A 15671-nucleotide genomic window follows, 5' to 3' on the forward strand; every position below is an offset into this window, starting at 1 on the left:
GTAATGTTGTAGCTATATCAGTGTGCATAACGCAGACAGCATCTGTCTCGACTTGATCACACACACACACACACACACACACACACACACACAAAGCACACTCTCCAAGTGCCCTCTTATCTCCCTGATCCAGTGTAATTAAGGCCCACAGCGATAGAGATTATTTTCTTTTTCTAAGTAAAACGAAACGAGAGAGAGATTAAGAAAGAACAAGGGTGTGAAAGATTGAAAGAGAGAAATGAAATAGAGATAGAACACCCAGCAAGAGAAAGATATATATATATATACTTCATATAAATATAGTTATTTTTAAAATACTGCTCCAGCACAATTCAAGATGCATGAAGGTCATCCGTCCATCTTTCTCCCCACTTTCTCCATCAATCTACTCTCACTTCCCTGTTCTCTCTGTCTCTCATCCTGCCAGCCCCCCTTCTCTAATCTGCTGTTCAGTTTCTAAACCGCTGCAGATGTCTGGAATACTTCATACAGGCACACTGACACCTCCAGCTGTCAATTTAACTTGGTGTGTGTGTGTGTGAGAGAGAGGGAGTAACTGATGGTCGTGTCAAGGAGTTATCAGAGTGTGTGTCAGCCCATGTGCTTGCTACAAATCACAGATTACATCAGTGTTTACACGTACCAACCAACGTCTGTTAGTGTGTGTGTGTGTGTGTGGTTGTATCTCGTGTCGCAGGATGAGCACGGTGCCCATGAGTGTGTGTATGTTTGTGAATTTTTTTTTGTCAGTGTGTTCACCAAGCACTCATTGAGAAAATGAGTGAGAGTTTCAGCTCCTCCTGCAGCATCCATAAAGCATTGCCATCACCTGTTTCGATAGATGGATGAGGAGAGAGGGGGAGGAGGTGTGTGTGTGTGTGTGTGTGTGTGTGTGTGTGTGTGTGCTGGTGCTCCGAGGGTGCAGAGAGGGAGCGAATGAGGGGAAGAATGATAAAAGATGTTTGGTGGAGGCAATTTAGTCGAAAGGGTGTTGATGGTTCAATAAGCCTCTCAGACAGAAATGATATGAGCCTGAGAGAGGGAGATATAGAGTTTCTTCTCAAGTCAGTTATCATCATAAAGGAAAACAGCCATTTATCTAAACAAATGCCGATTATAGAAACTAGTTAGCTTTTTGGCTTTTTGAAAACACACCACCCCTGTATAACTTCTATCATTTTCAACTCCTTAGGAATTTAAACCATGGTGTAATTCTGAAAATTAGGACAAACTGATATGATTGGGCTCAAACAAGAGCTACTGTCATTGGTTGAGGTCGATTACAGGAGGCGGAGCCCGTATCTGGCAACTTTTAAGTGTAATGAAGCAATTCCTGCAATAAAGAAATAGATCTGAAGTTGTTATATAAGTGTTTGTCAGAGCAGAGATGCTTCAAGGAAAGAAACCATCTAATCCATTTTGTTAAATCTCAACAGACAGAGCCAGAGAGCCACAGGTGTTCTAGCTAAGTAACACTAGACTCTCAAAGCCTTAAGGTAGGCTGAAGCTGCAAACAACATTAAAAAAAAAAAATTCCACTAGGATTTTAAGGACCTTTTGTTAAACCTTGCAAAATTAGAAAACTCAGACTGGCCAAACCAGCCCTATAGTGATTTGGATAAGCTAGCCATGTGAATATTGTAATATTTCTTATCATGCAACCCTGTGAAAACAGAGTCAATTCTTAATAGTTTCACATCAGGTGAAATATGGTTTTTCACTTTATTGCCGAGAGTTAGTTTAGAAGATTGATACCACTCATATCTGCACACTGAATCTAAAGCCTAGCTTAGCACAAAGTCTGGAAATAGGGGGCACTGGCACATAACCCCCTGTACTGTTGTTTCTTTATGCTTATGGATTAATCAAACGAGATATAAGGTGTTAATTATTGCGTTTTAGAGTTATTTATCTGCGGATTGTTTTATCTTTGGTCACAGCCAGACTTGCTGTTTCTGCCTGTTTCCAGTCTTTATGCTAAGCTTAACTAACCTGCTGCAGGCTGTACCCTCATATATAGCTTACAGACATGAGATTGACATCAATCGGCTCATCTAACTCAGCAAGGAATTGCATTTCCCAAGTTGTTAGTATGTGCCATGTAGAAGAAGGACAGAGAGAAAAGGCAGAGAATAGAGACAGCATAGACTAAAGTGAGCAAGACTGAATAAAAAGAAACGGAGAAAAGAAAGGAGGAGGCCCTCTGGAGGGTTTATGTCCCAGAGGACTGGCTGGTCTTATTTCAGCTCCACTGTCAATATGAGAAAACAAAGAAATAAAAAGTTAAATCATCCCCCCCCCCACTTCACCCGCCATTAGTTTTTCCTTCTCCTGTCTGTTTTCTCTGCAGTCACTACTTGCTCTTTCCCTCTGTCTCTCTTCGTCTCTTTTTACATTTTTCTCGGTTTCTCCTAAGTCGCTCTTAAGTGTAACTGTAAAGTTTTTTCTCGTCACTGAGCTGTGGTGTAAGCTGTGATAGCCTAACTGGACAAGACTACGCAATGTGGTTTTATAGAAATAACAGTTTTTCAATGGTTTGCCCTCCGGCACTCTTTGTTTAGTTATTCATCGTATGGAAACAGCTTTAAAGGAACAGTCGGCTTATTCTCTTTCTTGCCGAGTTTGATGAGAGGATTGTTACCACTCCACTACCACTCATTTCATTCAGTTTGTACGCTGAGTATGAAGCTACAGCCAGCAGCTTAGCTTAGCACAAAGACTGGAAACATCTCCTGGCTCCGTCCAAATGTAACAAGCAAGGTATGACATGTTAATTATTGAGCTTAAGAGCGTTTGATTTGAGCCAGGCTTGTTTCCCCCTGTTTCCAGTCTGTATGCTGAGCTAACCTAACTGCAGTCTAGCTTCATGTTTATAGAGAGTCTAACTCATTGAACTCTCTGCAATATTTTCCCCAACAATAGTTTGATATTTCCCCAAAATATCAAACTATTTATAAACAGTGGGTATTTACACCTGAAGAATATGAAGCTAATTGCTGGCAGAACAACGTATTTATTCTAACACGGTGTTGTATAAGTTGACCAACTCATTCTTGCCTCTGTTATGCAATTCTTCTGTCACATTTTCTCCACTTGCATTAATTTGTCCAACTAAAATAAGGAAGTGATGACATTCATGGGATGCTGAACCCGCAGTGTGTTACTTAAAGCCCGAAGAAGATTATGTAGCTGTAAAATAAACGTAGCCCAAAGGGTCAGGTCTCTTTATAGATTCATGACCCTGATTAGAGACTGATGATGACTGACGACAAGGAAGCTGAATGGTCTTTCTGATTCAGCGCTTGCTGTGTGAGCCATCAGAAGCATATGGGCATGTGCAAGCAATTTCAGCCAGCAGGTTTACAGTATGTCACTAGGCAACATTATACCCCCTTTAAAGTGTTGTTTGTTGTTCACAATGCGAATTCACTGAGGCTGAACATAAGGCCAAATGTATCTGCTTTGATAGTATTGTTACACACTGTGTCATCACGCTGGAATAAAGTGCAAGACTCACTTATTGTTGCTACTTTTCAACAATGATAATCTTACGGAAAGACTCCTTGCTTCAAATGCCGGAAGAACAAGAGTGACTGCACGTACACACACACACACACACACACACACACACACACACACACACACACACACACACACACTCACACTTCCACAATCGTTTTCTCTGTGATCAGGTGAAGGTCATGTAGAACAAAAGCCATTGTCTTTGCTTTAACACTATAGTTTGGTTTGCCTGAACTAAATGTCTGTCAACAACATTTTGTGTGTGTGTGTGTGTGTGTGTGTGTGTGTGGGCTGACCACCATACAGTTTAAAAAAAAAATTGTCAAAAGCACAAAGAGGGCTGTGGTGAAACAGCCTTGAGCTCTATCATACAGCGAGACATCAGGCAATTTAGAAAGAAAGTGACGTCTGCTCTTACACTTTGACTGAACAAAACTATAGATATAAATATATATATATATACACACATATATGTGATACTGTTTTAGAAAGTAAAGGTACCTCAAGCCCTTGAATGGACATCTAAAATAATTAAAGATGAGTTATATATAGATGAGTAATTCTTGTAATTCTCTGGTATATCCACTTTTCTCTCAGTGTTTTGCCTGATTTCCTAGAGTGTGATGACTCATAGAGACTGTAAACAGGTTGTTATATTCAGCTGTGACTTGTACGTGTAGGTGGAAAGACTGATATTGATAGTGATTGTGGCAGAGCATGAACAAGGAAGTGAGAAGCCGTGTCCTTTCTCGGAAAGAGTTTGAAAAACACCAAAAAGAATGGAACCAGGAATGCACCATAATAAAGCATTGAGGAAGACCCAGAAAAACATATCCTTTGGGTGAATCCGCTGCTGAGTCAAAGAACACTGTGAAAGCCCAGCTAAGCAAAATGGATTCCTCACCCCTCTCTATAAAAGTCTAGGTTGGCATCACTTTGCTCCATTTTCCAAAAATAAGCTACTAAATAACCCATTGGGACAGTTTCACTTGCTTAGTCTGAAGCTAGTCCCCGGCCACATATTCTCTCATAACCACCTTTCAAAAAGTATTCTGAACAAAAACTAAGTCAGCCCTCTATTCTGTCTGCGGACAATAAATCTCCAATTCAGTCCACATTAAGCTTTCATGAGTGATTTTCCAATAAAGATTGATCACCTGAAAGGTCCCCAGTCAGAACCACTATTGAGGACACTGGGGTCACGTCTGTGTTATATTTTCTGGATGTTTTAGAGACCGGTGGGAAGTTTGCAATCATTGGTGGATATTTTATAGGTTAGTTCCAGTATTACTTTACCATTCAATATATTCTGACATACAAATACAAAAATAAAGGAGTTATTGCTTTCTTGCCATAGTTTAACCACTGTCCAATGGAAATACATCTTCAATTTTGGTGACTAAAGTCAGGGATCAAGGGTTCTTTTTTCCTATTTCTTTGGCCCAATTAACCATTTCAAACCTGTTGATTATCTGAAAATTGCGTTGTCACAATTTTCTGGTTAGTGGGGGGCTTGCAGTCATGGCTTTATTTGTAAAACCCTGTCCCCAGTGTGCATTTTTCATAATACGAATGCACTGAAATGATAAACAAGGCTGCAACGTTCAATAACCCAGTAACTGCTTTCTGATGGTTAATTAAAATGTTGTTATTGTATTTTGTGCTGGAAATGAAGCCTGATAAATGCAACACTAGAACCAATTAAAACACAAAAAGGGAAATGGGGCAGACTTTTTATGACAATAATTCTGTTTTATCACCACAATAAGGTGTCACACGCAACAACTTTCGTCAGACCTTTAACACCATGACATACTTTCATGGTGACTAAGGTGTAAAGAAAATGACTCATGTTGCATCTCTTTGACTTTAAAGTGACAATTACCTTTCATCCCAACCAAATTATCCAGCTAATAATAGCTGGAAGTGTAACAGACCCATAGTGTCAATGTATCATCAAACTGTCACATTACACATAGCTATTTTGACTAACTGATAACTTCACCAGTAGTTTTCCTGTATATTTTCTGGCTCCATTTGTGGCTGCGAAAGCGGATCAGATTTTCACGGTCTGACGTCAAAGCTGGACCGAGCTGAGCCGGGACTGAAGTTCTCACAGTTACTGCTGTCAGGACGTCTCCTCTGACAGGGGAGCTGTCAGCACTGCGAGGACCACACACGCACACACACAAACCCACACACTCACGCAAACACCTGACCCAATTTCCAAGCCATCCAGCAACAACAGCTAGAGAGACATCAACAGACAGCCAAAAAAGCAAGTAGCATCAAAAATCCTCTCTGTCCCCTCTTGGCAAACACAGCTTCTCCTCCTTCCCTCCAATTTTCCCTTCCAATTCCCTTAATGCAGACAACTTACTTTCCCTCTGCTTTCCTGTATAATGCTTCCAAAAGTCTGTCCTAAATCCACTGGGAGAGAGATATCCTTCCCAGACATTGTCAGAACCAACTGCAAAACAACCCACAAATCCAACTTGTAACCCCTTGAACTGATGCCAGTTCGTCTTACAGCCCCAGCAGCCCGGAGTAGAGCCAACCCTTATTTCCAAGTCATTACCGCAAAAATGCAGTCTCCCAAACCCCTACACACCCCGAATCTCCACCTCCAATATCCACACAGCCCCAAGGAGCACGATGCCAAGCCTCAGCTACTTCCTTGACCGCCATCCCGCCGGCAAGACCACCGTTCGGGCGCCATCGGCAGCTCCAGATGCCGCGGTGTGCCAGACAGGATTAGCTCACATCAGGCCAGAGGGGTTGCAGATCCTCCCTCTCCCTCCATCCTGCAACTTATCCTGTTTACCCTCCTCTGCCTGCTCCTCTGATCCCCTGCCACCAACATAAACACCACATGCACAGACACTCACGCACGCACACGCTCAGAATTTTATTAATGACAACAGGGGACGGCAATGCTGCAATGTAAACATATACTGTATGCAAGGATGCACACATCCCTTTATACAGTATATGTTTACATAGATCTGCTAAGTGAATTAGATTCCAAGAGATGGAATGAAACCCTGTGGAGAAACAGGGCTGTTGCAGTAATAAGAGGATACATGGAGAATAGAAATAACATGTAAATACAGCTGCAATTTGCACTGATCGGGATGCAAGCAGGTTGAGACAAGAAGCACTTTAAAAACGAAAACTTCCACATGCATGAATCACCACATTGGCCAAAATATAGAGTGATGGACTTATGAACTGAAGATAGGTCTGACTTCTGTCACAGTTTAGTGGATGTGAGGAAATAATTTCAGCTCTGTAGGACATACGGGTGATTCAGTCCGAATTTTAAAAATTTGGAATGTGATATATTCTGATTTGTTATAAATGGGCACTTCAAGTAATCATTACCAATTTCTGTGCATCAACTGAGTCATGACCTTAAATCATGCAAACAAGATTTCGTGAGAATACATGAAAAACTTTTTACACTGGGGAAAACCCCTTGTTTATCTCAAGACCATGCAGCGAACCTCAGACCTGGCATCCAAACATGCGCACCAAGTTTGGTTTCAGTAGTGTAAGCCAATTACGATTAATGAGCGCGTATGTAAAATTGAACTCAAAGACGCTTTGATCAGCAAAGTCCGTAGATGATTCTGACTTTCAGGATGATTGGCCTGACAGCTTCTGACTAGTTCTTAGAGAACTGAGTAAAAAGTTTTTTACATTTTGAGAGCATTGGAGCAAACATGCAGATGAACTGACAGAATAAAAGAACGAAAGCCAAGCCCTTTTTGGGATAATTTGCAAAAAAACTTAAACTTGATTGTTACAGCATCACCTTGAGGTCAGTGAGTGTCATTTTAGCTGCCTGTGTAGTGGGTGGAATTTGCAGTCTGCCTGACCATTTTGGTGACTTTTGGTCTTACGGTTTTTGTTGCATTAAAATAAGTAAGAAAGAAAAAAAGAAAACGAAAGAAAGTAAAAAAAAGAATAACAAAAACGGAAACAATAGGGCTCCAGTACTGCTTGGATCCCTGATAAAAAAGAATACATAGATCAAAGTGGTGTATATGTACAAATCAACTCTCAGACATAAGCATGCATGGGCAAAATATGGATCCTTGAATGATCCTTTATCTCCTACCTGACAGACATGGAGAACTCGCCCGGGGCGCTCTCACTCTCTCTGACCAGAAAAGCCCCACACTCCCTGTGCCTGAGTCGACTTTCTGCCACACCGCGAGATATACGGCCAGCGAACCAGCTGGAGGAAGAAAAATAAAAGGAGAAGCAAGTAAGAAATAAAGAAAGAGATCGCTCATGTTACTGTTTTATGCAGGTGAACTGTTCTGGGGTCTGTGCAGCTACAATACAACTTTGCACACATGGACTTATTTGTTTGGCTGTCTAATAACTTTTGACGTTTGTATTTTCGGTGGTGTTTGATGAAGTTTGGGAAAAAAAGGCAGCTCACAGCAGTGCAGATCAATGCTGACGATGAAAAAAGAAAAGAGATGTTGTGGGGGGTCAGGGGGGAAAAAAGTAAAATTAGCACATTTGTGAAGTTATTTTTGAACACGCTGCTAAATATGCACGCATATCAAATCCCAAAATGCTGCAGTTGTCAGCTGTGGAGCGTAAGTAATAGTATAATTTTTCATTTCTTTTTTTTTTGTTTTGTGCTCATTAGTCTTGCTTAGTGGAGCAGTTTGTTTGGATGCAAGGTCTGCATAAATGACTTCTGCTTTCATGAACCTGTGCTCTGCAACGACAGACAGTCAGTTCCATGACACAAACAACAAGAGAGCAGATCCAATATGGTGAGACTCTCGGTTAAGGTCTTAGGGTGAGTATTCTGGGTTTTTTTCTTCAAAGAGCCTTGAAATAAAATCCCAGAATTTTGACCCTGTGACCTAAGACCTTAAAGAGACAGTTCACCACACAATTAACATATTTTTCCTCTGACCTGTAGCGCTATTTATCAGTCTAGTTGAGTTGCAGGAACTATTTTCTTTTCCTCTTTTCTACTCCATGAAAATGCTCATAACAAGTTCTGTGGGTTATATCATTAGGATTGGGTGTAACTGGGTCATGATTTCTGGAAAGGGACATTGCTGTTGAGTTTTTCAAATGTATTTTTTTGGCACTTTGAGCACCACAAGCCGAGTGCCATCTGGTTCCATTATATTTGAGAGAAGGCAGACACCTCTTTGGCTGATATCTCCAGAACTTGGCAGCTCACGCGGATGCAAGCGAGAAGCATAAATAGCACTACAGGTAAGAGGAAAACTATGAGTTTTTGATTTGGGGTGAACTGTCCATTTAACAAAGAGGGTCCTACAATGTGGCCACGGTACTGGATCTGCTCTCTCCTCATTTGAGTCATGGCTCTGTCTGTCGTTGCAGAGCTCAGGTTCGTGAGAGCAGAAGTCATTTGTGCGAACTTTGCATCCAAACAAACTGCTCTAATGTGGAGGAGGGAAAAAACACTCATAGACCCAACAGAATACACATCCCCCTACGGTGCGCATAAACTTAACTAGGCAGCTCCAGCTGGACCGCGTGTCAGTGTTCATTAAGAGCCAGAGCCGCTCTAATGGCTGTGTTGTCAGTTAAGGATTTTGTCACAGCAAAAAAAGTAGAACCCAGGCTGGTGTATGACCATCTGATGGAGATACAGGGTGTGCCAGCAGCTTCACTGTAAACACACAAGGCTGTATCATGTGTGATTACGTAAGGCAGCGAGTGAGTGTGTCCCTTTGGGTAGGCTGCCTTATGCTGGAGTGCAGATGTCCAGAGCAGAGCAGAAAACGCCCCCGAGCTGCACACACTCACTGATGAGTTGTTTAGGTAGACCAGTGGTGAACGTGTGAAATGTATTCATCTGCTTTACAGATGAGTTGAAGCGGCGTGTATGTGTGTATACTTACGCGTGTGGTCGCAGGTTGATGTAGTTTTTTGGCACAAAGCCTTTTTTGTTGTGGAGCTCAGCTGTGTACCAGTTAGGATCATCCTCCATGTTGGTGATCTAGGCACACATACAGACACACACACACAGAGAGAGAGAGAGAGAGAGAGATGAAATATAGCCCATAACAATGTTGATGCAGGCTCTTACTATCGGGTGAAAGGCCACTATCATTTCTCTCTGGCTCGCTGTATATCAATCTCCGCGCCAGACTTCTCTTCTTTCATTATCCGGCACAGTGGCTTTCATTCATCTTTGTGTGAACCAAGAACCTCAACCCACACAACTTCCAAAGCACACAAGATTATTGGCAAGTCCAAAATGCCACATAAAGCCCCTCATGAGCTCCCCTCACACACACACACACACACACACACACACACACACACACAAACAAGGGTCAGCAAACAGATCTGACCTGAACCGCATTAAGCCACAAAGTCTGTTGCTGTATCTAACAGAGCAGAGGTGTTGAAGGAGAGCAGAAAGGTGGGATTGATGATGTTAAATTACTTTTTTGTGGTGGTTTTTATCTCAGAAACACTGGGGTGATGAGGGCAGTGGAGGACAGTCTTTAATTGTGAGCGACACGCTGTCACCTGATACGCTTCTCCTTGTTTTTTCCTGCTCAGTGTTCTAATCCAGCTGTGACATCCTCTTGTCATTTTGAGCTTCTGTTTTGTTTGCTCTGCTTGGTTTGTAGTGTTTTAAACGCTAAATCTAGAGTTCTTTTGTTTTATTTCCCTATCAAAGTGCTGCTATGTTTTATCAGATCAACTCAAATAAAACCTGTGACGTACAGTTAAAACAGCAACTCAAATGCATCCTGCCGGTAAGGACCTCATTGCAACTATGAAGGAGAAAACTTCTTTGGCAATGTTGCCCATCTGCCAAAAAAGTTGCCCCGTCCCCTCTCTGCCTTTAGGAACTTCATTTCATGCACCATCTGTTTTAATGGCTGCGCTGTGCATTTGTACGAACATTTTAAAATGGGTTGCAGGCTATGGAATGATTTACTGTTCATGGCATCAATCACTGTTCAATCACAGAGCTGAATGATTGCCCTTTCAATCAGTTGCTGGTCTCAGTGTTGGCCAAACAACAAATTCATGTGAATAAGAAGAAATCCCCCTTGCTGTATTATGTGATATATGTTGGACTGTCCAGTTGGATGCTTTCTCTTGTCTGTCATCATTAAGGCCTATACTCAAACAACTCTTCCACAGACTCAGTGAATCCATCACCCTGACTCCGTGACCCACGGACGTTAACTTTTCTAACCAAAATTTGAATTGAAACCCTCTTCCCACCCCCATCCCACAGTATGTAAATGAGTCTTCGGGTGTTTGTTTATATTGCTTTTGGGGAAAGAACAGAGTCTAAATTAGTCCAAGCTCAGTCGAATCCATTAATCATTTCTTTCCTCTTCATGTGAATTTCGGATATGTATAAACAGGATGTTTATCCATGACCACCCCCACTGACTCAGCTCCTTCTAGATGGTACCAAAGGATTTAACAATTACATCATTAGCAATCATACTATAAGCCCGAAATACATGAAGGAAAAATACAAACCTCCGACATGAACATCTGTACTATGATGAAAATATCTTAACAGAGGCTGAAACACCTGGATGCACAAAGAAAGGCAGACTGTTTCTGGGCTTGGATCTTTTTTTTGTCACACCACGAACTGAACAAATGAGAAATTATATTACTGAATATAATAAATGAATCAAACATTTATTTCAGCAACTTTCAGCTGATGTTTACACAATGGGAATGGATCATACGTCTGAGGAGATTACTGATTGAGAGATTGTGTTAAACCCTACACTAGCTTGAGCTTACTACCTGGCTACTCCCTGTGACTGTAGTTGCTGCCAGTGACAGAGGAGTCTGTCGCACAGTCCAGATCCAATTTAAATCCCAAATTGTCACATTCATGTGTTGGGGTTTGGAGAACAAACGAAACGTGTGTTTTCGTGCTCTACTTGTGTGTCCCTTGTGTTAGACTTGGCCGCACTGTCTTCCAGCTTTAAACAGAATGTGAGCGCAGCTACTTTTTTATTTAACTACAGAGCTATTTTTTATTTCATCATGAGTACTGCACTGCCTGATTGATCCGTTTCCACATGGCTACTGCACAACAGGACATGAAGAAAACAATGTACCCCAACAAGGGGGAGCAGCTCTGGGACCTAAAGAAATTTTTTTAGCCAGAAATGTATGTTTTTACACAGTAAACGTCTAAATGAGCTCCAGTAATTCGTGACAGGAAAGTATCTGATTTAGAATTCTTTGTAACATTTTGCACAACACGACATATGACTTGTTTTGACATTGTAAACCTCAGGCCATCTGGTGCTGCAAACAGGGATGAACAAATGTGAAGAATTATTTAAAAGTACTGTTTGACCCAGGTCTGAACCGGTGCTGCTTGGCTGTGAAAAGACATCAGTTTGTCCAAGTGGGAAAAAAGAAAAAGTGATGCATAAGCTTGAACACTGTTTTAAGTGTAGGTCCAATTTTAGTGGCAGCAAATGCGTCACCGTGGCCATTATGGCATGAGTTCACTTTGATACTGTTGACCCCATCAACATAAATACGGTCTTAAGTCGCAGTTGACTAAAGCCAACAACTAATTACATTTTGAAAGATCAAGAGGTATACTTTACCAACTGATATCTGCACACAAATACGGCAGGAAATGAGAAAAACACATTTATTTACTGTAACAATGCACTGACATAGCAGCAAAACTAAATGCCACCTCATTTAGGCTCATTAACTGACACACAAAAATGAGTTTGCAGACAGCAGAATTGAGAAGCTGCTTTATTCATGTGTCGTCTAATATTAGAATCAGAGTCTGTCTGGGGTGTATAATACCATTGTACTGCATACAATTAAAGGTAAATTCCACCCTCGGGCATTATTATCCTGTTAGACATCATCAAAGATGTGTCATGGGTTATTTTGCCATGAGGTCTTTCCTTCCACCTGCCTAATTTACTTTACTTACTACTACATTGTGTGACTTCTAACATTTCCCAAGAGGCCTTTCAGAAACCCAACAGGGAACGGCCTCCAGTAGTAATATATAGCATGTACAAGTGGCCATAGTAATATAATAATGAGAGCAAGAACTTAAGGGTTTTACCAGTCAAGAAAATGTTAGAGCTGCTCCTAAAACAAAACTTTTCCTGCAGCAACATCTGGTCCGCTGAGGGCAGATCCAGTGGAGAGACTGATCTCGCTGTGTCTTTCACCATGTACTGTAAGACCGCGGAACAGCTGGTGCCACAGCGTTAAGTCTGGAGAGAAGCTCTTGCTCTTTAAATCTGAGGTTTATTGCTAATGTCTTAGAGGGACAATTTTCTACTACAATAATTTCCAGCTGTGCAGGATCTATTTCAGCACTGCACTCGGCCTGTTCTCCATCAGAAGAATACAACCACTGTAGCTTTAAGGAAATGTTGGTTTTGCATCCCATAGTAAAAAAATGTGATTAGTTTGAAGGAGTAGTTTGTCATTTTGAGAAAGAAGAGAGTCCTGTCTCTTGGCTGAATATGAAGCTAAGCCAGTTATCTTAGCTTAGCATATAGGCTGGAAACAGTGAAGTATAAAGTATGAATATGTCAGTTTGACATTTTATGTGGTTGTGTGCTGTAACTATTTATTGTGCAGGACCAAAAAACTCCTTGCCTCGGTCCAGAGCGTTGAATACGCCCACTGATCACTGATTCACACTCTGGTCTGGCATCATAACATGAAAATGTGGTTTCTCGGATGAAAAATTGACCTTGGGGGGGGGACTAATGATTAGCCAATCAGCCCCATGGGTGGGACAAACACTGCTGCTAAGCTGTGCGCCGGACAAGTTAGACGCTGCTATTATTATTCTACTACGACATGTCTTCTCAGTGTTACCTGACATCATAGTTTGCTCCACTCCTCCGCTCCGCTGCTGACATGCCTATGCATCAGTGTCAACTTTAAAATGATGATGGATTCAGGTGGATATGTCGGTCTCTACTGATTGATTAGGGAAAATTTAATCTCCCTTCCCCACAGAAATGGGTTAGAGTGGAGGCCATGTAATTTCAGGGAAAGAAAAGAAAGTTACTAGCACATAACATTCCACATCAAGTCATTTTTACACTTAGGTTTTTGTGCAAATGAAACAAATGAGATGTGATGTGTTTATTAGTGAGCTGAAAAACGTTCTTTATAAAGCTCGCCGGCCGCTGTTCCCAGGTACGTAGGTAGCATACAGACATGAGAGTGGTATTGATCTCCTCATCAGCAAGAAAGGGAATCAAAAGTCAATCTATTCATTTAAACTATAGTCTCATTTTTGCTACAGGGTGCAATATATACATTTTTAAGCAGTGGACGTTTGAATAAGATTATCCTGCACAGTGTTTTCAGCTGCCAGTCACGTTCTCAATCAAAAATGTTTCAGTGTTCATTCAGTACAAGTTGAAGCTGTATCATACTGCACTTTCTGTAGTCAACAACAGCAGCACCTGGATACAAAGTGCTGAGAGACACCAAAGTTAGAACTGTTGGAATTATCACAGTGGAGGCAATCTGTTGGTCTACTACTGTTCTGCTTGAGAAATACAACACGTGTGTGAGACATGCTGTATGTCAGTGTATCTATATATATAGATACACAGATAGACAGATAGATAGAAAAACGTACAAACAATTCTTTCCCTTACCTTGAGCAGGTCTCCCTTGTTGAAACTGAGTTCATCGCCCTCTGTGGCACGAAATGTATAAAGTGCCACAGCTTCCATGCCGAAACCCCCTAATACACACTCTCACACTCACACACACACACACACACACACACACACACACACACACCGGGACCCCCGCTAATGCCCCTGGCACAGAGGGGGAGACATGGAGGGAGGTAGAAATGTGAAAAAGAGAAACAGATAAAGGATTCAGTGAGATAACAGACTGGCAGAGAGGAAGAGGAGCGAGAGAGGAGAGGTCTCGTCTGTCCGCTGAGCCAGAGCGCAAGAGAGTCAGAGCAGAGGATAAGAGTGCGAGAGAGAGAGAGAGAGAGAGAGTGGTGAGGGGAAAAACACGACTGGCTGCTGCTCAGCAACACACCACCATGAGTAACGCTCGAGAGAGAGAGAGAGAGAGAGAGAGAGAGAGAGAGAGAGAGAGACAGCAAGTAGGGGCAAGGGAGTGGGAGGCACTTCCTGTGTATATATTTGTCTCACACAGTTGGTGTGGCTTCTGTGGATTCTGTGTGTGTGCGTGTGACTTTTTTCAATCAGTTACCTGTATATGTGTGCATCACTGTGTGGTTTGTCTTTACACTTCTGTCATTGTGTGAACCTATTTTAGTTTCATCCCTTCCACGTAAAAAGTAAGCTCATGTTTGCTGTTCCTAATATTATAATCTTAAAGGTGAGAAAGTCAAGAGGGGAGATGGAAAGGAATAATTCACCCAAAAATGTTCATATTCAGATTATTTATTGGGATACATGAAACACCAGTGATGCCTTTGAGTTCATATTCATATAAAGTAGTCATTGGGCCAGCAGCCATTTCAAGGCCTTGATATCCCCTTTGTTATACTGCCATGTCCTCTTTCCATCCCCCTATCTATTTGTACATGTTGCTTTACTTTTTTGCAGCAGCTTTGGTTGCATTCAAGATTTACAATACATGCAGGATATAATCTGGAACAGTGAAAAAGATGAACTTTTGCAAGTTAAAAAAAAAAAAAAAGAATAAAGGATGGAGGACATGTCTTTGCTTATGGATGTGAGGCTGGCAGGAGCACCAGGTAGCTAATGATGGACAGATCGTCCATCCCAACTTATGTGACGACGAGTTAAATCCACTGTTGCAAAAAGTGCTGTGGAGATAGTGGACGGTAGGGGGAAAAAAAAAGGTTTTGCGAGGGAAGAGCTTTTCATTTCAATACCTGAGGGACACACTTATGATGATAGAAAATCACACTGACACACTGTGGGTGTAACAAAAGCCTAAATGCGGCTCTATTTTTCCACCTGCAAGATTTAACCAAAAGAGAAAATCTTGTTGCAAGGTTTGAGACACAGTGAGGAGAATTATTGTTTAAATTTAGTTCAATTACCCTTCCAGTGAGGTAATGCTCAATTCTACTGAGCCGCTGAGACCAATGCGGATCAAAATAGACAAGA

At 41.6% G+C, this 15671-nt stretch overlaps 1 protein-coding gene across 1 annotated transcript in view; it reads right to left on the reverse strand.

Moving 5' to 3' along the window:
- The window catches only part of grapa (GRB2 related adaptor protein a), a 31646-nt gene extending 17038 nt beyond the window's left edge, over positions 1-14608 (reverse strand). The window contains 3 exon segments of the mRNA XM_051387343.1: positions 7646-7765; positions 9432-9529; positions 14202-14608. Of these exon segments, the coding sequence (XP_051243303.1) occupies positions 7646-7765; positions 9432-9529; positions 14202-14279 (296 nt within the window). The 5' untranslated portion in view covers positions 14280-14608.
- Between the last annotated feature and the right edge of the window lie 1063 nt (positions 14609-15671).

Source organism: Dicentrarchus labrax, unplaced genomic scaffold (assembly GCF_905237075.1).
Source record: "Dicentrarchus labrax unplaced genomic scaffold, dlabrax2021, whole genome shotgun sequence".
Classification (NCBI taxonomy): Eukaryota; Metazoa; Chordata; class Actinopteri; family Moronidae; genus Dicentrarchus; species Dicentrarchus labrax.